We start from the raw sequence: 26,098 nt of genomic DNA, 5'->3' as shown, positions 1-26,098 counted from the left end.
AGGTCGGTCCGTATGGTGAAATATCGTGACCTCGGCCTTGAATACTGACCTTGGCCCTATTTCAAGACCTCGGTCACGGTATTTCACGATACGGACCTCCCAGCTGGTAAATAACATATATATCTGAGAAGTAGAGGTCTGACGATTAATCGATCCCTGATCGATCGATCCATTTCAATCCACGATTCAAAAATCTCTCAAAATTTAATCAATCATGATTCACTAACAATACCTAATAGGCCATTTGCAGGAATTGGTCACGTGTCAATTTTCCCCATAGCAACAAGCCCATGGTGGGCAAGCTAACTTGACATTCCTTGACAACCATAAGAGTTTGACTGGCTATTCGAAGCAATCCATTTCTATAATAGCTGTTTTTACCTCTTCTACTGTCTTTTTTGACCCGAATTTTCGTGTGTACTTGGAAAAAGCTTGCGGTTTTAACTTCTGTCGGAAGTTAAAGCGAATCACTGGCTGTAAATGAGTGTTTTTTGGACTCAAGTTGGTCGCTGCCAAAAGTGCAGGATCTCATGGTCAAAAAAACCTGGACAGGGTGTAAACTACAGTAAGCAAATGATTAAAGGTAGAAAAGGAGAAATTATAAGTTATAACCATACCTGAGAAATCCGCCATTTTGCACGTGAATTACTTTTGGCGATGACCAACTTGAGCCCAAAAAACTCTCTTTTACGGCCAATGATTCGCTTTAACTTACGACAGAAGTTAAAACCACAAACTTTTTCCAAGTACACATGAAAATTCGGGTCAAAAAAGACATAGTCGATAAAGTAAAAACAGCTATTATAGAAATGGATTGCTTCGCATCGCCAGTCAAACTCTTATGGTTGTCAAGGAACGTCAAGTTAGCTTGCCCACCACGGGCTTGTTGCTCTGGGGAAAATTGACACGTGACCAATTCCTGCAAATGGCCTATTTCATCCTGATAATCCTAGATGCATAACAACTTTCGACAAACGGCATAATTTTGGTATTAAAAATTCGATTCAGTATCCGAAGCTGCAACGTGGGCGCAGCCATGTTTGTGGTTGCCATAGCGATCTTGTGAGATCGCACGTTGTTTTGTGAACAACATGGCGGACGACTCGGAATTCCTGAAGCCACCGGCTTTTAAAAGCCCAGTTTGGCGACATTTATTACAGTCTCAGTGCCTTCGGTCCTCTCTGGACAATGAGTGTTGTGTCTCAAGAGGGGGAATTCACTTGAACACAAGTGACTGTATTTTTGTGTTTTAAAAGACTGAGACAAAAGTAAAAGAAGTTTTTGTTGCTTTTTTTGTTTCTTGGTGTTTTGCGGTTTGAAAATTAAAACGTGCCAAAAATGACTGAACTGTGATACATTCATAGTTACACTCAAAGTCAATGGAGTCTGAATAAAGATTACAAAGGCAGCACGACTTGTTTTGTTTTTTACTGCTTTACATTTCTAGGCTGCCAGTTAACAGAATATTGAGAATGATTTGCATCAGTTATAGAATAGAGGACAAAAAAATGTGAATCGTGATTCAAATCGAATCGAATCGGAAGGTCAAAATCGTGATTCGAATCGAATTGTGAAAAAACTGAATCGTCACACCTCTACTGAGAAGCCACCAAAAGGCATGTAAATATCACAATTTTCTTGGAGGATGGGGGCGTCGTGGCTCAGGTGGATAAGGCGCCATACCATAAATCCGGGGACCCAGGTTCGATTCCAACCCGAGGTCATTTCCCGATCCCTCCCCGTCTCTTTCTCCCACTCATTTCCTGTCTCTACACTGTCCTATCCAATAAAGGTGAAAAAAAAAAGCCCAAAAATATCTTCAAACAAACAAAAAACTATTTTCTTGGGGGAGCATCATCATGCTCCCAGACTCCCTTAGCATTAGCGCGCCTTAGGCACGCCGCAGTGGCTTCGTTGCCACAAATTCCAAAGCCGTCTACTACTATTTTTTTTTTTTTTTAGCCAGCTAGTTCAGATTTTCTGGTGAACCCTGTTTCATCATGTTTAAATTACTTTTTTTTTTTTTTAAACATCTGAGGAAACTGGACTAACTATGTTATAAAAAAACATTGTGGACAGGTTAAAAAAACCTGAAATAACTGAGCATGGTTAGAATTTTTACATGCGTATAACTTTTAGATGTGTCTAATCAGAAAACAGTCTGACTTTAATTGCATTTCCTTAGTATTTCTTACTATTGTTAACATTCTGCTTGTAAATTTATATGATTTGTTTATTGCTAGACCGCCAGTCTACACGGAGAGTGTGTTCCAACTATAGGGGGACCACACTTCTCAGCCGCCCCGGGAAAGCCTATGCTGGGGTGCTGGAGAGGAGAGTCCGGTCAATAGTCGAACCTCGGATTCAGAAGGAACAATGCGGTTTTCGTCCTGGTCGTGGAACACTGGACCAGCTCTTTACCCTTGCAAGGGTACTGGAGGGTGCATGGGAGTTTGCCCAACTGGTCTACATGTGTTTTGTGGATCTGGAGAAGGCTTACGACTGTGTCCCTCCTGGTGCCCTGTGGGAGGTGCTTCGGGGCCCACTGGTGTGGGCCATTCAGACCCTGTATCACCGGAGCAGGAGTTTGGTTCGCATTGCCAGCAGTAAGTCGGACTTGTTCCCGGTGCATGTGGGTCTCCGCCAGGGCTGCCCTTTGTCACCAGTTCTGTTCATAACTTTTATGGACAGGATTTCTAGGCGCAGCCAAGGGGCGGAGGGTGTCCAGTTTGGTGGCATCACGATCGCGTCTCTGCTTTTTGCAGATGATGTGGTCCTGTTGGCTTCATCAATCTGTGACCTACAGCATGCGTTGGGATGGTTTGCAGCCGAGTGTGAAGCGGCTGGGGTGAGGATCAGCACCTCTATGTCCGTGGCCATGGCGCTCAGCCAGAAATGGGTAGAGTGCCTACTTCGGGTCGGGGGGAGTTGTTACCTCAAGTGGAGGAGTTTAAGTATCTCGGGGTCTTGTTCATGAGTGATGGTGATGATACACGGGGCAACTTTTTGGGCAATGTTGCCGAGCAATGTTGCTGGGCAATTGCGTTTTGACTCTTTTCTATTGAGATCGGGCAACATTGCTTCTTTCTGAATGGTTTTGATAATCTCTGGCAACTTTTTGAGATAAGCCAATCAGAACGCGAGTATCGAGTCATGTGACCTCCGGTGACGTTCGGATCAGAAATTTCAAACAAATATGGCGGCTGCAGTGTCAGTGGAGTGAAGAGATGGAGAGACTCCTCATCTGTTTTTACGCCGGTAAGTTATTTTAATATTCTATATGGAGGAATTTACCTCACCAAAGCTCTAAAAAACAACAGACAGCTTGATTAAATGGTCACAGCAAAAATTAAGACATCGATTTTTTTTTTTTTTTAGCTAACTGTAAACTGCCATTGCTAACTGTTTTTGCCCTGAAAAGTTACCCTGTGTCTCACCTAGTTGCCCGTTGCCAGCAACTTTGCTCGGCAACATTGCCCAAAAAGTTGCCCCGTGTATCATCACCATGAGGGTACGGGGGAGAGGGAGTTGGACAGACGGATCAGGGAAGCGTCAGCAGTGATGCGGACGCTAAACTGGTCTGTTATGGTAAAGAGAGAGCTGAGCCAAAAGGTAAAGCTCTCAATTTACTGGTCCATCTACTGTACGTTCTCACTCTCACCTATGGTCACGAGCTGTGGGTAGTGACTGAAAGAACGAGATCGCGGATACAAGCAGTTGAAATGAGTTTTCTCCGCAAGTTGTCGGGGCTCTCCCTTAGAGACAGGGTGAGAAGCTTGGTCATTCGGGAGAGACTCGGAGTAGAACCGCTGCTCCTCCACATCAAAAGGAGTCAGTTGAGGTGGTTCGGGCACCTTGTTAAGATGCCCCTGGATGCTTCCCAGGGGAGGGTCTCTGGGCATGCCCCACCGGGAGGAGACCCCGGGGCAGACCCAGGACACGCTGAAGAGATTACATCTCTCGGCTGGCCTGGGAACGCCTCGGTATTCCCCCGGGAAGAGCTGGCGGAGGTGGCCGGGGAGAGGGAAGTCTGGGCTGCTCTGCTTAGGCTGCTAACCCCGCAACCCGGCCCTGGATAAGCTGCAGAAGATGGATGGATGGATGGATGGACCACCAGTGCTCGGATTAGCTACGCTATAATTAAGCACTAAATAAATAAACGGAAAAACTGAAAACTACACCAGTGGGCACGTGCAAATTCACTGATAAAAAAAAAAGAAATATCATTTAAAAAAATCTTACTGATATTGCAATGTTTATATTCTGGTCATATTTACTGAGAAGTTATAAATCACGTTACTCCCGTCTCTTGTTTATGCTCACACCTGTCAACATAGGAATCCCCAAACATGGAATAAAAAAAAAAAATTCTATCAATAATAACTGCATTAAATATAAGCATTTAAAATTATGCTAGCAGTCACGAACATGAGGCTTAGTGAAAATGAAGCCTACTTCAGCGGCTCGTTGAAGCGGACAGTAGCAGCGCAGTGGAAGACCACGTTGATGCGCTCTTTCAGCGTGTCCCGGTCTTCTTTGCTGAGGTCTAACTCCGGCTGCGTCAGGTCGCTGTTCACCGCCACGATCTTCTCCGCAAAATCCGGCTGCTCTTCTCTTAATCTGTCAAAAAGCTGAGGCGGGGACACAAAAGAGGAATAACGACCAAGTTCAACTTTGCGGACTTTAAATACATCACAACATCAGCTGGTAAACTTTCTAGATCTTTCTCACGAACCTGAATCTTCTTGGTATTTCATCGTTACCTGAATTGTGGAATATTTTGAAGCGAATGTGCATCAGGAGAGCAAACTTGAAAGTTTTAGACACACGTGCAAGTAAACGGATACAGCAAGAAATTTCATATGGTTATTATGATCTCTAGACGTTTGAACGCAAAACTCTGCATACCTCTAGGGAAAAAAAAAAAAAGGAAAGAAAAGGAAATTCATAACAGCAAGATACTAAGTGATGCTCAGGTACACATTCGGGAATCTGACTTGTGTGACCGAGGCCCTGAACTCACCCTGCAGTTGATCATGTCTGCGATGCGAGCGCTCGGAGACTGGCCCGCTTTGGGCCGCACGAGCACGTAGGCTTCCCTGATGTTGGGACACGAGCGCAGCAGCTTCTCCAGCAGCACTTTGCCCATAAAGCCCGTGGCTCCAGTGATCAGCACGTTCTTCCCCGTGTAGTACTCCGGAATGGTGACCATCCTGAGCGTGCCGAGCCTCCGCAGTCACACACCTGAATCACAGGTCCAAAAAAAAAAAAAAAGCAACACACTCATCTTTTACGATTCCACAATATTTAACCTCCTCATTACAGTATCACTTTTCCTTATTACTAGAATGCTATTTTAAAGCTAGAAGGCCTTTCGATTTCCATCTGAAATATGGTCATTGTGATGTACACTACCGTTCAAAAGTTTGGGGTCACTTTGAAATGTCCTTATTTTTGAAAGAAAAGCACTGTTCTTTTCAATGAAGATCACTTTAAACCAGACCTGGGCATTTTACGGCCCGCGGGCCGCATCCGGCCCTTTGGTTCATTCTGACCGGCCCGCGTAAGGTTAATTAGAAATTACAAAATGAACGTATTTTCTAATTTTACCTCATGCATGGACTGAATGTGCATTGCTTTTATTTTGAAATTGTGTTCAACAAAAACGCAATGCGCGCGACATGAACATGACATGAAATCCCACGAAACCTAATCCCGCGATAACTACTTCCGTAATTTGTCCAGACCAACCACAAACTTGTACGTCATCCTCCAAACGGTCCAGCCAATCACATCGTGTGACGTCACCAGCAGGCGCCGGAGCCGATCTCCGGCGAAAAACACCAAATGAGGTGATTAAACTACAAATGTGGGCATCATTATTATAATATGATGTATCTTGCTTGATATTTGGAGTAGAAAGACAATATTGTGATGTCTTTATTGTGTTTTGGGGTGAATGTGACTGAAAGAAAAATGGTACAAACGTTCACATTTTGTTAACCATTGTTTTGGGAAATTTGATTGAATAAATGACATTTTTTGTAAGGCAACCTCGTTTTTTCCATACTCTTACCAGTCTTAGCAGCTTGTAAAAACAATGATATTTACCGCTTTATATAAAGAAATACAATTAATATTATGCAGAATTTAGTTCAGCCTTTTGGTCCGGCCCTCCACAAAATTTTCTGTTTCTCATGTGGCCCCATGGAAAAAATAATTGCCCACCCCTACTTTAAACTAATCAGAAATCCACTCTATACATTGCTAATGTGGTAAATGACTATTCTAGCTGCAAATGTCTGGTTTTTGGTGCAATATCTCCATAGGTGTATAGAGGCCCATTTCCAGCAACTCTCACTCCAGTGTTCTAATGGTACAATGTGTTTGCTCATTGCCTCAGAAGGCTAATGGATGATTAGAAAACCCTTGTACAATCATGTTAGCACAGCTGAAAACAGTTGAGCTCTTTAGAGAAGCTATAAAACTGACCTTCCTTTGAGCAGATTGAGTTTCTGGAGCATCCCATTTGTGGGGTCGATTAAATGCTCAAAATGGCCAGAAAAATGTCTCGACTATATTTTCTATTCATTTTACAACTTATGGCGGTAAATAAAAGTGTGACTTTTCATGGAAAACACAAAATTGTTTGGGTGACCCCAAACTTTTGAACGGTAGTGTATGTTTATTTCTGTAATATCTCACAAAATATCAGGCCGTTCTGTTCTGTGGCTGGGAAGTTATTTAATTTGAGGGGATTAAAGCAAATAATGTGCATGAACTCGCTCGCTTCGCGCAGTCAGGCAGACAGAGGAAGTCCGTGTGTGTGTGTGTGTGTGCACGCACATGCGCAGGTTTCCCTTTGAGCGTGCACTGACAGTTCCGTCATTCTGCTAAACGAACAGCTGATCACACCGAGGTGCTCGCTGAGCGCAGATATTTATTAGTTTGGTCCTGCGTTTCCTTTTCTTTGTATATAAAACATAACGTCTTTTATTTTTTTCGCAGTCTGGTTTCCATCAAATCCTGCGCTGATTGGCTGGCGAGCGGGTCCGTATCCTATGGTACGGACCCCAGTTACGGATCCCGGTTACGGACCTCTGGTGACTCGCTCGTTCACAGCAACAAAAAACATAGTAGCATTTTTGTCAACATTTATCTTTTTTTTTAATAAGATTTATTCATAAGATTATCAAAAAATCTTATAAATGTTTGCCAGCATTTCTCAGGAGAATAGCATTAATTTTACAGCATGGACAGCGATAACGACAGTGTTCACAGCGAAAGCGAGTTTTACTACCCTGAGGAAGAAGAAATAAAACATTTCAGGAGAAAGCTAAAAACCTGTAACTGTTGCTAACGCCGAGCAAAAACATGGCTGAATCCTGAATGACTCAATTTTGTATAAATAGGGGACTACATAGGCGGCAAAATGTAGTTTTTTTCCTGCCATGGAAGTGCACTTGTATACCGAGGAGGAAGCCATTTGCATTACAGCCGTGAATGAGGATTCAAAATGGCGGCTCGGCTCGGTTTTCCCTTTCGGGCGCTCTCGTTTTCTGTTAGAATTTGGTAAAGAAAAAAATAAATATATCATTTACCAGCTTAAGGTCGGTCCGTATGGTGAAATACCGTGACCTCGGACCCAGAGGGCCTCGCTCAGTACTTTCAAGACCTCGGTCACAGTATTTCACGATACGGACCTCCCAGCTGGTAAATATTGCACAACCCCAGGCCACATCGTTCATACTCCTCATACATGTGTGAGGAGTGAAGTTCCTACAAAGCGTCTTGGTCTCGAATGTTTACATAAACCCTCTCCTGGCCATGTAACACTAGCAATGTGTTAACACACTTCTGCACGACTCCAGGTTGAATGTGTGCTCACTCAAAGGAAGTTCACGTCACACAGAGCCGTAAGGAACAAATTATCAGCCTCCTGCATGCTTGGCAGGTGAAGCGAGACCAGCACTTTTAAAAGCTGGGGTGAAGAGGTTGCGTAAGGAGCCGTGCGTGCTCTAAAGTTGTTTCCCCAGGGCTGGTTAAATATTTGATTGTGTAAAGTTTCTCTGGTGCTGGAGACAGAAATCAGACCATGTTTCTAACCAAGGTTACACTCGGCCTTGAGCTTCAGGTTTATGCTGCACGTGTGATGCATTTCTACAGGGCAAAAAAAAAAAACCACCTCAAACCAGTCAGTCATTAATTTAGGGGATTTCACGGTTTTGGCTGCAGGCTGCTAGCTCATATCTCCTAACCGCTGGCAGTGAACCCGTACAGCCGTCATCTTTAATTATGAAATTGTCAGGGACAGCGTTGCAGTGTTGCTTTCGTAGCTCTCATCAACACCATCCTTCTTCTTGTCATCTTGGAGCTGAACAGAAACTCAGCTCATAATGTACTTCAGACACTGAGTTTGTGATGAGGTCACAGATAAGTCAGCTCTCATTCTGATGACTCTTCCATGCAGATTTTATTGGTGCCAACATTGCAGCAGTGTAGAAAGGTGCATCACCACCACACCGGTGACTCCTAAACCTTCCTACAGACCTTTCTGGCCAGAATACCTGCACTTCTTTGTCCTTCTAGATCATGCCTTGACTCTCACAGTTCCTTTTTAAATCTGCCATAACTCCATACTTGCCAACTCTACAGATTGACGCGGTAGTCTACCGGATTTGACAGGTGAACAGCGCCTACTGATTTTAGTCCTGAAAACTACCGCATTACAAAATAATCTACAAACGCTGTTGGATTTGTTCTGATCTCACTTCAGCTTTTTTCAGCACAGGTCATACAAGTAACCTTTTAGTTTAGTTAAGACTAAAAGCATTGTTTTTGGTACTAGGAATGCCCTTGCTAACTCCACCGTACTGAATTTGTCAATTGATGGTACATCTATAGAGCGGGGTCTTCTTCTATGCCCCGACACCCCTCCTGGGGTACAGGCCGTTGACAAGAGATCTCCAGAGGACCTGGTCCTGTGCTTTTCCTTCTACCTGGGTCCAGGTGTACCCCAGCCTCCTGACGTCTGTCTGGAGCTCTCTTCGCCAGGTGTTCTTTGGCCGACCTCTTCTCCTCTTCCCTTGAGGGTTCCAAGTCAAGGCTTGTCTAGTGATGTTATATCCATCTTGCCTCACTAATTCCTAGCACCTCAAGGTTGTAATTTTTCATTTCTGCTGCTTGGGCAGTTTTCCTTACTTGGTACATGGTCTTTACGTTCCATGTTCCAACACTGATGGCGTTCCTAGATGAGAGGAGGGTGTTCGGTCCTGAGGCTTCCCTGGCTTTAACCCCATAACGTCATAGGTCTTCTATGTGAAGTACCGCCCTCATCCAGGACCAAGTTCTCACATTGTTCTCCTGTCAATGTTTCTGTAGTGGGTTTTGCTTTTACGGAGAAGGGTTGCTGGCCCTTCGTTCAACCCTCTTCCTTTGTCATCCGGGCTTGGGACCAGCCACGGTGGAGTTATAGAGCAGGTTACTAATACAAAACTGCTGGGACTTAAATTAGATAATCTGCTTTCTTGGTCTGATCAAACTGATCATATTGCTGCGAAAATGGGGAACGGTATCGCTACTGCAAGAAAATGTTCTGCATTTGTTCCACCCACTGTTATGAGAGAGGTAGTCAGAACAGTTGTGCTTGCTGTCACATCTGGACCAAACAACTGCCCACTTGTTTGGTCAAGTGCTGCTGGGAAACATCTTAAAATAAAAACTTCAAATGGCTCAGAACAGGGTGGCCAGATTCACCCTAAATTGTTCTTTCTGTATAAATGTGTCTGAGATGCACAAACAGAGTTATGATGGCTAATTGTGGAAGCAAAGTTTGAATATCATCATCTACGATTCATGCATCATGCGCTTTGGAAAAATACGCTACATTTTTTTCTGTGATAAATTACTATTGTCTGGTTTTTGCCATGGATACAAAACGCCTCAAGTGAGCACTGGTCTTTTAATAACACCAATTCCACACCAGGCTTGTAGCACTCGAGTCCAGGACTCGTAACTTTACTTGGACTCGTGCATTAACCGCATTCGGACTCTGATTTTTTCTTTATTTTTTGTAACTTGCCATAAAATTTGACATATTTATATCTCCGGGCAGCACGGTGGTGTAGTGGTTAGCGCTGTCGCCTCACAGCAAGAAGGTCTGGGTTCGAGCCCCGGGGCCGGCGAGGGCCTTTCTGTGCAGAGTTTGCATGTTCTCCCCGTGTCCGCGTGGGTTTCCTCCGGGTGCTCCGGTTTCCCCCACAGTCCAAAGACATGCAGGTTAGGTTAACTGGTGACTCTAAATTGCCCGTAGGTGTGAATGTGAGTGTGAATGGTTGTCTGTGTCTATGTGTCAGCCCTGTGATGACCTGGCGACTTGTCCAGGGTGTACCCCGCCTTTCGCCCGTAGTCAGCTGGGATAGGCTCCAGCTTGCCTGCGACCCTGTAGAACAGGATAAAGCGGCTAGAGATAATGAGAGATGAGATGAGATTTATATCTCCATTCATTTTTGTACGAATTTCGTGCAAGTGTGTTACGCCTTGGCGCGTGCGTCAGATAGACTCTCGGGTGCACTCCAGACAGCGCATGCGCCATAAACGACTCGCACCTGCACAGGATTAAGGTGGAACCAGCGTGCCTGTATAAGAACTGTGAAAACACACTTACTTTGCGAAGTATTGAGTTGGGTTGCCGATACATTACCGAGCCTCATTTCCTTGTTTGGTTTCCTGATCCGATTGCCTGTTTCTCGTCTTTGATTCTGCCGATTCTATGATAGCCTGTTTGTGCCTGGCTCGACCTTTTGCCTGTTTTACGATTTTGTCTGCCGTTCTGGATTTAGTCTTCACTTGTATTAATAAACACACTTTCTGCACTTCCATCCATCTCCCAACCATCTCTGACAGAATACTTCACACTCCCTGATAAAGAGAAGCACATTCACCTGTTCGTACGTCATGTTCAGGAACAAACTAACGTTAATGGCGCTGAAACAGTCGCCGTCAAATGGTGCGGTTGGAGTCTTGGACTCAGACTTGACTCGAAATTTTCTTTAATGACCTGGACTTGAACACTGGGGACTCGAGACTGGACTCGGACTTGAGGTTTAGTGTCTTGACTGCAACACTGAACCACGTTCAAATTGTATTTTACGAACTGTTCTTTATAGGGCTCCTTGAAGTTGGAATAAGCTGCCTGAGGACATCAGGAAAATTGAGAATAGTTTCTCACATAAAAAGTCACTAAGACAGCATTTTTTACAATCATACACAGATATTCTTGCTGCTTTGTGTAAGCTGCACTGGTTTGATTATGTCCTGTCGCCCAATAGTTCCTTTTTTTGTCTTTTGTTCTATTATTTCCTCTTTATGTAAATCATACTGACTTTTTCTTTGTGTGTGCGCGTTCACTGCTTCTAATGTAATGTTTTTGTATTATTTGTTTTGATTTGAGTGTAATTTTTTCACTGTGGACCCCAAGAAGACGAGCAACCACTCTGTGGAAGCTCATGGGGATCCAAATAAAGAATAAGAATAAAGCGTCAACGAGCCATATTAAGTGAAGCCGAGAGCTAATGGAACGACGCGGTAATGATGATGATGATGTTGAATCTCAATTATATCGCTCCATCGCACCATTCCATTGGGTCTTGTTATCAGACCCTCCAGGATTTCGCGATGTTGCGATTTGCAACTTCAATGCAAATTCAACCAATCCCTGCGAATTCAGGGCGGTGTTGCAATTATATCCAATCACCGCAACTTTCCCCAATCTTTAGCGTCGTCTTGAGGTGACGTCGACAAACTACCTTCCGCCTTACTTCCGTGTATACGTTCAAGAGAAGCAGCATGCGCGCAGTGTTGCCAGATTGGCCGGTTTAAAGTGCATTTTGGTGGGTTTTGAACATATTTTGGGCTGGAAAACGTCAGCAGTATCTGGCAACACTGCATGTGCGAGTCAGTGTTTATGTAGGCTTAAATTCTGTTACTGAAAGTCTGTTATGTTTACAGTGAAGGACTGTGTGCACTTTACATTATTTTTTTTTTACTTAATACAAGAAATTAATGGATGCCAACGTTTTTGCCAAAATGGTATTTTATTTTCCATTGTTTAGGCAGCTTCAGCATCATACTGTGAGATTCTGTTCAAATTGTTTTTTTTCTTCTATGAAGCCTGAGCCATTTATTTTGTTAGTTTATAATTATTGTTTAATTTAGTCTTCAGGAGAGACTGCCTGCACACAGTACTAGTATTAATAGTTTTTTTTTCTTACATGAAAGCTGAGGCATTTATATTATATTTTAAGGTAACTTCATGTTGTGCTGTGAGGTTCTCTGCACTTTAACTTTTGAACCAACAGGTGCATTTGGATAAGTAAAGCCTATTTTTCTGCATTTTTGTAGTCCTGGTAAGCTTTTATATTGGTAAAGTTGTTTATAGGACCATTTCTCAGTGTCTGGTTTTTTTTAATCAATAGTTTTTCAGTAATAACTTAACATTTAACATATCACTCAATTTTAATCACAAAAAGAGAAAATTGCAACAATTTCTCGCAACTTTCACTTCCTCCCGCAATGTAATCACAACAAAAACCTAAAAACCACCGCAACCTTCATCGCAATTTTTTGGAAAAAAAACCCCGCAACATCAGACATTTTAGCCCGCAACAATCACAAAAAAGGCCCGCGAAATCCTCGGGGGACTGTGTTATGGTTTGAGCCAATAAGCAATGGGCTCACGTTACAACAAATCAAGCCAGTATTTGTAAAAACCAAACACACACTGGTGATCATGAACAATGAAAACTCCGAAGACAAAAAAAGATTTGCTATGACAACAAGTTCAAAGCGACTTGGTCATCGGATCATCAAAGCATCGAGGCGAGGCGAGGAGCACTTTTTGAAGTACGTCGGTCCGATTTCTCGATCAATTTTCTTCAAATATGGCACTCACAATTCCAAAATTTTACAGGGGACCATGCCCACTCACTTAGCACAACTGTGTCATCTAGCTGCACTGCACTGTGGGTGTTATCACTTATACTGATAGCATTAACTTTTTTCCCCCCTAATTCTGCTTTAACTGCACTGTGCTACAATAGGCTGTCCCTCTGTGATGCCGGAGCGACTCATACATGCCAACTTCATACAGGAATAACAAAAATTAAAGCTAGACGGCCTTTCGATTTCATAAAATCGGTGAAATTTAGTTCCGTCTGAAATGTGGTCATTTATGATGTATGTTTATTTCTGTAACATCTCACAAAACCGCGGTCTCAAAAGTAGCCGGTCACCGGCAGCAAATCGCCGTCTGTGGCTTGTTACGCCGCCGGCTATTGTCAGTCGAGTCACAAAATTCAATATTAAATATTTCTGACGGCAAAAAAAAGTTGTGAACGTAAATTACATCCACTATGTCATGTATGCCCGTTGCCGCGTCAACTTTGTTTACATCCTCGACATGAGTTCAGCCATTACTGCCCCTTGTTCCATATGTAAGCCGTACTCTGATTGGCTTAGAGTGTTCCATGGACTGTGAATGGTTCATACCATCATGTGACACAAATGGCGACGAAGAGAGTTGCAAGCGGCTCTATGCTGGATGCGTGGCTAAAAAGGTCTAGAGGGAAAGGTAAGTACGTTTTGAACGCAAATTTATTCTGTCATTGTGTTGATATAGAAAAATAAATACGTCTTAGTCCACCGTTTCTCAGCCTTGCTTAAGACATTATAATCGCGGATCGTAAAGTTGACTCTGCGTTTGACAGCTGCTCGAAAAAACAAACTGCGTGCGTAACAACGCTAATCAAGCTAGACGACCCGCCTCAAATACCCGTCCCGGGTAAATGTTATCCCAATTTTAGATGACCTGTTCCAAACCATCCCACCCCATGAAAAATTCGTACTTGCATCTCTCTCTCTCTCTCTCTCTCTATATATATATATATATATATATATATATATATATATATATTATATACACACTCATATAATATTTGTTGTTCCTAACCCGCACTAAATAACTAGATTTATATAATTTCTATTCAGTAGGCCCCTACATGATTAGGTTGATGAGATTTGGATAAAAGTTATTTTCAGTAGAAATGCTGAGACGGTCAACGAGTGCTGCGAGCTGTGGTTTTTTAATAACGATTAAGTCAGCTGATGAAGTACATGTAGCTGCATTTTATGTAACAGTTTATTGACTGCCAAAAAATAAACATTTTGATTATAATTGAAGTTGTTTTGTTCTTCATCTGTATTCAAGATTTCACCATATTCTTCAATAGTATTAGAGAATCTGGAGAAACTTGTCACCTTAGCTTAGTCAAAGTGCACATCAGACTTAAAATTATTATATCATCCATATGTGGATTTCAATCGGACTACTTTTTATGTGTTTGTTTGCAAATATTTCTGAAATTTGATAAAATGACTGAGGTATGGTTTCATATTTCAAGTTTCCAAATAGTATTGATTACCCTTTATTTTCACTGTTAAGTTACCAGAGGCCACCATTTCTCAGTGCATTTCATAAAATTTTCCGTGCCCAAAGGGGGGCGCACCCCCCTTTGAAACCTCCCCTGTACGCTTTGCGTGCATTATGTCTGCCGCTGGCAGACATTTTACCATTTTGCACCCTGCTGTAAATTATTTGTACCCTGCTATTCTCCCAAACTCTGAAGCTCCTGCAAAATATCAGGCCGTTCTGTTCTGTGGCTGGGAAGTTATTTAATTTGAGGGGATTAAAGCAAATAATGTGCATGAAATCGCTCGCTTCGCGCAGTCAGGCAGACAGAGGAAGTCCGTGTGTGTGCGCGTGTGTGCGCATGCACAGGTTTCCCTTTGAGCGTGCACTGACAGTTCCATCATTCTGTCACTAAACGAACAGCTGATCACACCGAGGTGCTCGCTGAGCGCCGATATTTATTAGCTTGGTCCTGCGTTTCCTTTCCTTCGTATAGAACATAACGTCTTTTTTTCTTCTTGCTTTCCGTTACTGTAGTCGGTCTTTCACATTTCATTCGCACACTCACGTCCTCCGTTTTCCTCTTCTCCTGTTTCAAATTTGTATCCCACAATGCCTTGCGTGAACGGGGAAAGCCCACCACATCATGCATGACTTAGTATCTTGAATCGGGTCATGGTGAAGCAGGAAAAAATAGCGGAGAATTTAGGGCCACAATTCATTAATCTCATCTCTCATTATCTGTAGCCACTTTATCCTTCTACAGGGTCGCAGGCAAGCTGGAGCCTATCCCAGCTGACTACGGGCGAAAGGCGGGGTACACCCTGGACAAGTCGCCAGGTCATCACAGGGCTGACACATAGACACAGACAACCATTCACACTCACATTCACACCTACGGTCAATTTAGAGTCACCAGTTAACCTAACCTGCATGTCTTTGGACTGTGGGGGAAACCGGAGCACCCGGAGGAAACCCACGCGGACACGGGGAGAACATGCAAACTCCGCACAGAAAGGCCCTCGCCGGCCCCGGGGCTCGAACCCAGGACCTTCTTGCTGTGAGGCGACAGCGCTAACCACTACACCACCGTGCCGCCCAATTCATTAAATGTTCTGTTTAAAAAAAAACTCATAAAATTGGAAGTCTGTGATTCGAATTCAGTAGCTTTCAGTCCACTGAACAAAAATAATTGGACGTCGGGGAAAATTCTTTTTATGACCTACACTTGAAAAATCTGAAAAGGCAGTCAAACTTTCACACCAGAATCACTAAACACATCAGAAGAATTAACATTAAAAAAAATTTTAAAACAAAACAATGGTGTTTCACATTAGAATTTTTTTTTTTTTTTTAATTTCAGGCTGTTTTTTATTTTAAAATTTCAGATTTTATACATAATACTGTCTCTGATTTTAAGTCATAGTATTATTATGAAACAGGCAAATCACTTACTTTTTAATACAAGTGATATTTGTAATAAATAGATAGATAAAGCTAAATAGATAAATAAACGGCATGCAAATTTAAGTAATAAAATACAAATTTAAAAAAAAATCTAAAGAGTCTGGATGTGTTTAGAAAAAAGGGTGTTAAAGGGGAACTAAAGGCACATTTTTTATGATCAGAATTCTATTTCTCTCATTTTATTAAATATCGGAATGCATGTTTGATCGCTATTTTGTCGCTGCTATAGCAAGTTATGAGTGTTTGAAATATGCTCTGTAATATATCAGTCCGTACGTCAAAGCAACGGCCGTAAACGAGATTCGTTGAGACATCGTAGGACGAAAGTAAAACGTACAGCGGAAATCAAAGTGACCGACATCTGCCAAAAGACGCGCGCGCCCTCTTTCGAATGCTGATGTAATCAAGCCAGAAGTTTTGTTTGTTTTGATAGCAATCAGGAAAGTTTGAAAAAAGTCGGCAGTAATCGTCATTTAAACCCGTTTTTGTGCAATACTTCGTTTGGAAAACAAACAGTTTTCAAAATGGTGGCGCTGACACTTCACGTTTCGAAGTCTCGTGAAGATTGTGCGGATAAGCGACGCCTGCCGTGGACCAAACGAACCAAATTCAACACGGCTAAAAACCGAATAGGCCGATAAGTATAATATTTAATTGCAATTAGTTGCCAATACGAGTCACGATATAATTACTAAAACCTGAAAATGTAGAAATAAAGCAAGTTTAAAAATGACTTCAGTTCTCCTTTAATTAAAAAAAAAAAGTAGCAGTACCACGAGCTAAAAACAATATAATCTAATCTCCCCGAGTGTCACTTCTGACTTATTTAGGTCAACCATGACCATCAAACACACACCCACACCGCATCTACTGGTACGTGAGTGTTACAGGGTCTGTTAGGAATCCGTAAAAGGTCTGTGTTGTGTCCAACACTACAGAAAGCAAACTTATATATTTTGGCCCAGACTGCAGCAATGACACCTGAAGTGAAGACCAAACTTCAAACTCCTTCCAGGTGCAGACTGCATGAAGCATTGTGGGTAAAACTGGTTGTGCAGGCCTTCTGGAAAAGTCCTGCAGCTTGTTTTTAGTTGACACAGCAGGAAGCGTGTGTTTACTGCACCACACCGGTGTTCAGTCCTGCGTCAGGGTGGACCCCAGTGCCTATACAGCGCGAGGGCGTGAGGACGCATGATGCAGGAGCACAAGAGTGTGTGTGTGTGAGAGAGAGAGAGAATGTGTGTGCCACTTCGCTTATCACACCTCTTCATTGATATTCAACATGCATCTCAAAATAGCATCTTCTATCCCGGACGAGACCCAAGCACTGACCACAGGTCCTAGTTTTGCACAGGGAAAAAAAAAAAACGTTTGCACAATTTCTCTTTCCTGATCCTGTAAATCTGCCTGTGCGTGATGAAAGGGTGACGGAGTTATACCAGAACGTGTCTGATTGCTGACAGTGTCGTCTTTCCGTTGCTAATTTACAAAACAAACATTTGGGCTGACAAAATGAATTAAAAAAAAAAAGCAGCTTTTCTTTTCAAAACAATGACTTGCAGCATTCTTTCACAGAATTCGTGTTTTAAAACTGCAGCATGCCTGTTGCTCAATCAGGAACTTGACGTGTACTAAGGCACTTGAATCATTAACCAAGGTGAAATTTCAACTGGGAAAAACCTCAGTGCTCACATTAACCTTGTAAGTCTTAATTCGGACTGTGCTGTGATGGAAAACTAATCCTGTGCTGGAGTAAATGCCGCTTAGAAACGTTACACGGCTCGACACGCTTGGAGGAGGTGATTAACATTTCCACGTACAATTCCAAAGCAATTAGTTAATGTTGCTCTGATTGACAGGCGAGACAAAAAAAAAAAAAAAAGGCCAGTTGTTCCCTTCGAACCAATGAGCACAACTGAGAAAAAAATGCCAGACGTTATCAATAACCGAAGTCATGTTCTCCCATGGGCGGCACGGTGGTGTAGTGGTTAGTGCTGTCACCTCACAGCAAGAAGGTCCGGGTTCGAGCCCCGTGGCCGGCGAGGGCCTTTCTGTGCGGAGTTTGCATGTTCTCCCCGTGTCCGCGTGGGTTTCCTCCGGGTGCTCCGGTTTCCCCCACAGTCCAAAGACATGCAGGTTAGGTTAACTGGTGACTCTAAATTGACCGTAGGTGTGAATGTGAGTGTGAATGGTTGTCTGTGTCTATGTGTCAGCCCTGTGATGACCTGGCGACTTGTCCAGGGTGTACCCCGCCTTTCGCCCGTAGTCAGCTGGGATAGGCTCCAGCTTGTCTGCGACCCTGTAGAAGGATAAAGCGGCTAGAGATAATGAGATGACATGAGATGTTCTCCCATTATGATGCTTGAACGCATTTCGTCTCGAAACAGGAAGTCAGAGTGACTCGTGTGGTAAAAAACTCATTTACGGTATTGTTCGAGATTCGAAACTAACCTGACAGGAGATTAGTGAAATACAGCATGAAGGACAATAAAGACTTTTTCGCGAGTTTTTCCAGCTGTGACGATTCCTAACCACAGCCTTCACCCAGTCCTTTCCACTTTAACGAGGACTAGGGCTGGGTGATAGGACGCTGGAATACTGATATTGTGATAAATGATGTCACGATATGTTTTTTTTTTTAGACGTCCTGAATCGTGAAGGCATCTTTTCCAACTGCTGTTCATGCTGCATCACAAGGTTACACCACACATATGAATAAAGTCAAGTCAAGTTTATTTGTACAGCGCTTTTAACAATAAACATTGTCGCAAAGCAGCTTTACAGAATTTGAACGACTTAAAACATGAGCTAATTTTATCCCTGATCTATCCCCAATGAGCAAGCCTGTGGCGACGGCGGCAAGGAAAAACTCCCTCAGACGACATGAGGAAGAAACCTCGAGAGGAACCAGACTCAAAAGGGAACCCATCCTCATTTGGGCAACAACAGACAGCATGACTATAGCATAATAAAGTGCTAGGCTATCTACCGTCTTCCACATACCGGTACATGAGCTTTCAGATAGCTGTCACTGGCTAGTAGGCTTGGGTGGTATCGAATTTTTCGTACCTTCATGCCATTCTGATGGTTTACCAGGATATATGGAAAATAACAGTATTTGTGTTGAAGTTTAAAAAAAAAAAAAAAAAACTTGGTGACCGGCGGTTTTCTCCACCTACACAGATAGTCTGCACCGGCTACCTGATCCCATAAAAAAAAAAAGAAATTGCCTTTCAATGTTCAAGCGATTTATATCGTCTCCGCTGCCCATACTTTGCTGCAAATCCAATTATTCCACCACGAAACTATCTTTGATTCGGGTCTAGCGTGACCAGAAGTGATGTCATATTTATTGATTGATTCTTGTGCTCTGATTGGCTGAGCCAGACCACGTGACCACGCCGCAGCATATGTAGTTATGCTACAGAGCCAGGCAGCGTACTACAGAGGGTAACTGAGGGAAACTTCATATGTATTTTGCAAGTATTTTACAGGGAAATAGTTAGTCATTTATTGACCAAGAATGCACCAGAAGGCATATAAAATTAAATTTTTCAGCCGGGGGTGGGGGGGTATGCCACTTATTTTTTTTTAATCCGGCTAATTCAGATTTTCTGGAGAACCCTGCAACAGAAGAACACGCATGGAAACTAGAACACGCGTAGAAAAAGTTAATGCTGGCTAAAACACAAAGGTCTCAGTGTTAACTTTTTCAGTAGTTCTTCTGTGAGATTGGACCACCATATGGGCTAGCCTTCGTGCCCCATGCAAATCAACGAGTCTCTGACATCCATGACCCTGTCGCCGGTTCACCGGTTGTCCTTTGGATCCTTGGACCACTTTTGTTCGGTCACTGCATGCCGGGAACATCCCACAAGATGTGCCGTTTTGGAGAGGCTCAGACCCAGAGATCTCGCCATCACAATTTGTCAAAGTCGCTCAGATCTCAGCTGCTGCATATACCCCACCCCTCGACAGGTGCCGGGCAGTGGGTTTAATTTTATGGCTAATATTTTTTCATAAATATTCTGGGCAGATTTGCCGTGTTAAATATTTATATCCATTTTAAAAATAAATATGTATTTTCTCCCACTTCAAAAATGGATAAACTTCCTTTTTTTTTCCAACAAGGGGACAGTTGGAAAAGGGAACACAGTGTGTGAGAGAGAAGAAACACTAAACAAAAGAAAAAGTACTTTTCCACAAACTGTGTTCACTTCAAATACAGTGGTGCTTGAAAGTTTGTGAACCCTTTAAAATTTTCTATATTGCTGCATAAATATGACCTAAAACATCATCAGATTTTCACATAAGTCCTAAAAGTAGATAAAGAGAACCCAGTTAAACAAATAAGACAAAAATATTATACTTGGTCATTTATTTATTGAGGAAAATGATCCAATATTACATATCTGTGAGTGGCAAAAGTATGTGAACCTCTAGGATTAATAGTTAATTTGAGGGTGAAATTAGAGTCAGGTGTTTTCAATCAATGGGATGACAATCAGGTGTGAGTGGGCAGCCTGTTTTATTTAAAGAACAGGGATCTATCAAAGTCTGATACAACACACGTTTGTGGAAGTGTATAATAGTACGAACAAAGGAGATTTCTGAGGACCTCAGAAACAGCATTGTTGATGCTCATCAGGCTGGAAAAGGTTACAAAATAATCTCTAAAGAGTTTGGACTCCACCAATCCATAGTCAGACAGATTGTGTACAAATGCAGGAAATTTAAGACCATTGTTACCCTCCCCAGGAGTGCTCGACCAACAAAGATCACTCCAAGAGCAAGGCGTGTAATAGTCGGCGAGGTCACAAAGGACCCCAGGGTAACTTCTAAGCAACTGAAGGCCTCTCTCACGTTGGTTAATATTAATGTTCATGAGTCCACCATCAGGAGAACACTGAACAACAATGGTGTGCATGGCAGGCTTGCAAGGAGAAAGCCACTGCTCTCCAAAAAGAACATTGCTGCTCATCTGCAGTTTGCTAAATATCACGTGGACAAGCCAGACAGCTACTGGAAAAATGTTTTGTGAAGGATGAGACCAAAATAGAACATTTTGGTTGAAATGAGAAGCGTTATGTTTGGAGAAAGGAAAACACTGCATTCCAGCATAAGAACCATATCCCATCTGTGAAACATGGTGGTGGTAGTATCATGGTTTGGGCCTGTTTTGTTGCATCTGGGCCAGGACGGCTTGCCATCATTGATGGAACAATGAATTCTGAATTATACCAGTGAATTCTAAAGGAAAATGTCAGGACATCTGTCCATGAACTGAATCTCAAGAGAAGGTGGGTCATGCAGCAAGACAACGACCCTAAACACACAAGTCGTTCTACCAAAGAATGGTTAAACAAGAATAAAGTGAATGTTTTGGAATGGCCAAGTCAAAGTCCTGACCTTAATCCAATCGAAATGTTGTGGAAGGACCTGAAGCAAGCAGTTCATGTGAGGAAACCCACCAACATCCCAGAGTAGAAGCTGTTCTGTATGGAGGAACGGGCTAAAATTCCTCCAAGCCGGTGTGCAGGACTGATCAACAGTTACCGGAAACGTTTAGTTGCAGTTATTGCTGCACAAGGGGGTCACACCAGATACTGAAAGCAAAGGTTCACATACTTTTGCCACTCACAGATATGTAATATTGGATCATTTTCCTCAATAAATAAATGACCAAGTATAATATTTTTGTCTCATTTGTTTAACTGGGTTCTCTTTATCTACTTTTAGGACTTGTGTGAAAATCTGATGATGTTTTAGGTCATTTTTATGCAGAAATATAGAAAATTCTAAAGGGTTCACAAACTTTCAAGCACCACTGTAAGCTGCTACTGTAAAGCAAGACACACCCCAAGGGGCGAGGCGTAACCATTCTGGAGAGAATTTAACTGGACTTGTACGTCAAGTTGTCAAATTTGTTTAAATAATGTGAAGCACTATGGGGAAGTCACGGCCTAATGGTTAGAGAAACAGCTGTGGGACCAAAAGGCTGCAGGTTTGATTCCCTGGACCAACAGGAATGGCTGAAGTGCCCTTGAGCAAGGCACCTAACCCCAACTGCTCCCCAGGCTGCTCTGGGTATGTCGTCGTCATCATTTTTTCCCACGTGGCGCATGATCGGCCTTGGGGCACGACTGCCTTGGAGATTGAAAACTGTAGTCCATCAGCCGCTGGAAGTCCCGTTTCTCCATCATAGTTCTGAGGACCTGACATTTCTCTAGTTTAAAACACCTCCTCGAATTTATGCCATTGGCATCTCTTGTCGAATAGGATACTTTTTTGGATGGCGTCATTGCTCGTTCTGCATACGTGGGCTATATATTTCAAATGTTGTACTTGGCAAAAGTCTGAAGTTGACTGTGATTTGGTAATTTCATGCAACCAGGCATCTTATAGGCCCAATCAAGTTCTGAGGTTTTTGACTCGTTTCCCGCCTTGTGTTTTCTAGATGGTGGTGGTACATTCTTACGGGCAAATCCACCTGCAACCATTTTCCTTAGAAAATTGTTCCAAACCACCTCAATCTTATTGAGTTCCACTTTGGTAAGATGCCATGCCTGAACACTATAAAGTAAGCGGTAAGGATTTGAGTGTTAAGATAAATCTCACGATCAGTGAGGACGCGCTTCAACTCAGTCCATTTCTCGAATGCTGACGAGATTCTGAGATGGAGGAAGTCAGATGACTTATTGTTGGTGTTAGAGATCAGGTGGCCCAAGTATTTGAACTTTCTCACATTCTACAACTACAGCTGACTTGCTAACTTTAGGACTGCAGTTGTCATGAACAGTTTTGCACTCCATCACCAACGAAACTGACTTCATGTTAAAACTGCTAATGTTGTCTGTTGTTGCCCAAATGAGGATGGGTTCCCTTTGAATCCGGTTCCTCTCGAGGTTTCTTCCTCATGTCGTCTGAGGGAGTTTTTCCCTTGCCACCGTCGCCACAGGCTTGCTCATTGGGGATAGATTAGGGATAAAATTAGCTTAAAGTCATTCAAATTCTGTAAAGCTGCTTTGCGACAATGTCTATTGTTAAAAGCGCTATAGAAATAAAACTTGATGACTTTATTGCCACGCCATTAATCGAAAGCAAGCTTCCCTTCTCATTGACACTTTCTTCGACATTAAAAGCCATAGTTTCGGTTTTCTTATAGGACATTTGTAGGCCAACTCTCGTGAATGCGTTGTCATATATTTCGAGGACCTTTCTCAGCTCATCCAGATTTTCAGAGAATGTCATCTGCGTACATCAACTCCGACACCCTTATTACACCATGCGGCACATCAGTGAGGAGATTACGAGGTGACATTTCAATTGGGATAACGTACTCTATTCGTGCTCCAGTATCAGGAAACAGCCGGGATATTTCATGGTTGGCACAATGCATGACGAAGTCCATGTAAAAGAGACTGGGACTTTCCAGTGCACCTTGTCGACATCCGATAAATGTACTGAAATACCGTCCAGTGTTCTTAATGCAGGCCTTTGTGCCTGTATACAAAGCCTTAAGGATAGAAATAAGCTTTGAGCAGTGGAGGCGGATCTCCAGGACTCGAAAGACTGCCTTACGAGGAATCCGATCATAGGCTGCCTGTCGTACGCCACTCTGGATAAGAAAGAGCGTCTGCTAAATGTCATTAATATACTGTAATGACAAAAATATAGAACTTAAAAAAAAAAAAAATGTATTTATTTTTTTATAGATATGCCATCAGTTTTGGTGTCGAGAACACTACACGGACTGGTTTTGATTTCAGGGCTTAGTAGTTTTATAAAAGCAAAGCCAGAAGCTGAAATGCTGATACGTCAGTGTTCTCCTGGTGCTCATCAATCCCGCATTGTCTCACTCAGTCCCAAAGCCCAGAAGCTTATTTTCTATTTCCTGAACTTATTTTAAGTCACGCCAAGATGATTTCATTTCCTCCTCAATCTAATTTAAAACGAAGATCGTGCAAGGAGGAGAGATGGTCTAAAAGCCCTTCTATGAGGTTTCAGATCTAAAATCGGTGCTTTCTGAGCCACTATACTCTCAGAAACCGTTCAGACTGTTCCGAAGCAATCGGTATTGACTGTACCAGACTGAATCACAACCCAAGTGCCTTGTTATATCGGGACATTCGCTGCATATTCAAGATTCTCTCTTCTATTCCTCAAGAATTCAACACAAAAAAGGACAAATGTGTATTTTCTTACTCTGGAGTGGAAAGAGAACCAAGTACTGATTGAATATACAGTATTCCAGAGATTTCCTCCTGTTAAAACCCTGAAAATAATTTTCCAGACGTGCAGGTCGCCACGGCTTTACAGGAACAGTGAACGTAGAGCTAATGTCTTACATAGCTGGGATCACTTCATGGTAGATACCGGTAGACCATTTTGAGCCTTCTGGGGGTCAACCGGCACACATTCCGAGCCCTTCCTTTGGAATACATAAGAACCAGGGAGCTACTTTGACAACTAGAAGGGCGTTGCTTCCATCCCCGGAAAGTTTCGTTGGGTTGAAAGTTGCTGTGGACCAACAGCTGGATGAATTCATCTGTCACAACCTTGAAGGCATCTATGAGGCTTACGTGCGCTACCGGGGGTTACCGTAGCATTCCGTCACAATCATTGAGCTCAAGATGTTCACGGAACAACATTCTGCAGAAACTGAAAAGTTTGCCGAGGGGCGTGGCTTATTAGCTCATCCGGCCGACCGGCGATGAGTTTACGCCATCATGTGTTGTCCGTCGTTCGTCCGGCGTCATCCCCATTTCATGAAAATCGCTTCTTCTCCCTCTCTCTCAATTCTTCACCGATTTTTATTCTTTTTGGCAGGAAGGTACGTCCACCTGGGGTGCATATGGCTTCTACCCAGATTTGCACAACAGCAATTCATAATGAAGATATGGAGTAATTAATCAATGCCTAACAAGCAGTTTCCACACAAATCGTTTCTTCTCCCTCAATTACTCAACAATTTTGATTCTTTCTGGCATGAAGGTAGAGGTACCTAGGGTCCATAGAACTTCTACCCAGATTTGCTGAATTACAATTATTAATGAAGTTATGGACTAATTAAGCCTTAATGAGTGAGCAGTTCAAAAATTGCTGCTTCTTGGTCAATTCCTCGCCGTTTTGGATTTTTTTTCTGGCAAACAGGTCGGTATTCCTAGGGTGTATATGGCTTTTATACATAGCTTGCAACACTTACTGCGCAAGGAAGGTGGCCCACTTTAGATCGTTCCTTCTGGACTAGGCGGGGCCTAGTGAGCTAAGCCGTCACTGACTGTCTCATTTCGTCTTGCCGTGGCTATGCCGTACTGCAGTCATGTAAACCGTACACACTGCCGTCATTGCTGTAAGGCCACATGTCGCTATACATCGCTGCTGCCATTGGTTTTACCGGCGTCTTTTGTTGCAGCTACAGTGGCCTCATTTGCACATTTACTCCACCCAAATTTATGCGACGGGCCACCTCTAAAATCTGCCAGAATGGCCATGGTAGCCCCAGCCACGGTTCTCCCCACCATTTCAGTGTTAACTTATTAATTTTTTGTAAATTCAAAAAAAGGACGTTAACATCAGACTCATATCATAGAAATGTCTTCAAGTATTTTGATACCATCATTTTATCACATCGCTCATCCCTGATCATTTTTAGAACACGTTTTCAGCAATCAATATGGATTTTAAAGGCCTTTACGACTTTATAAAATGACATCTCAAAAACATATAATATAGAAGAATTAGTTTGTACTTTTTTGTAAAATATTGTTTATTTTTTTTATGTTAAACAAATACCGTTATTCTGACTGCCACATTCTACTAATTAGGTTACGACTACTGCTGCTGCTTCTCCTTTACAGTACAATTTTACTGTCCATTTTCCTCTGAGCTCTCTTATCAACAAGGCGTTTGTTTCCACCCACAGCAATGTCACTCACTCGATGCTGTTTTTTTGTTTTTCGCACCATTCTGTGTAAACTCTCGAGACTGTTGTGTGTGAAAACCCTAGGAGATCAGGAGCAGTTTCTGAAATACTCAAACCAGTCCATCTGGCTCAAACCAGCACCCATGCCACAGTGAAAGAAAGTCACGCTTTTGGCCCTTTTCCACTACCCTTTTTCAGCTCACTTCAGCTCGCTTCAGCTCACTTCAGCCCGACACGGC

At 42.7% G+C, this 26,098-nt stretch overlaps 1 protein-coding gene across 1 annotated transcript in view; it reads right to left on the bottom strand.

The window, feature by feature from the left end:
- far1 (fatty acyl CoA reductase 1) overlaps positions 1-26,098 on the bottom strand; it is a 94,985-nt gene that overhangs the window by 50,201 nt on the left and 18,686 nt on the right. The window contains exons 2-3 of the mRNA XM_060928307.1: positions 5,024-5,244; positions 4,456-4,631 (exon numbers count right to left, since the gene is read on the bottom strand). Coding sequence (XP_060784290.1) covers positions 4,456-4,631; positions 5,024-5,212 — 365 coding nt within the window. The 5' untranslated portion in view covers positions 5,213-5,244. The remainder of the gene's footprint in view (positions 1-4,455; positions 4,632-5,023; positions 5,245-26,098) is intronic.

Source organism: Neoarius graeffei, chromosome 8 (assembly GCF_027579695.1).
Source record: "Neoarius graeffei isolate fNeoGra1 chromosome 8, fNeoGra1.pri, whole genome shotgun sequence".
Taxonomy (NCBI): Eukaryota; Metazoa; Chordata; class Actinopteri; order Siluriformes; family Ariidae; genus Neoarius; species Neoarius graeffei.
The sequence above is the reverse complement of the archived record's forward strand: the minus strand, read 5'-3'. Positions and strand labels throughout refer to the sequence as shown.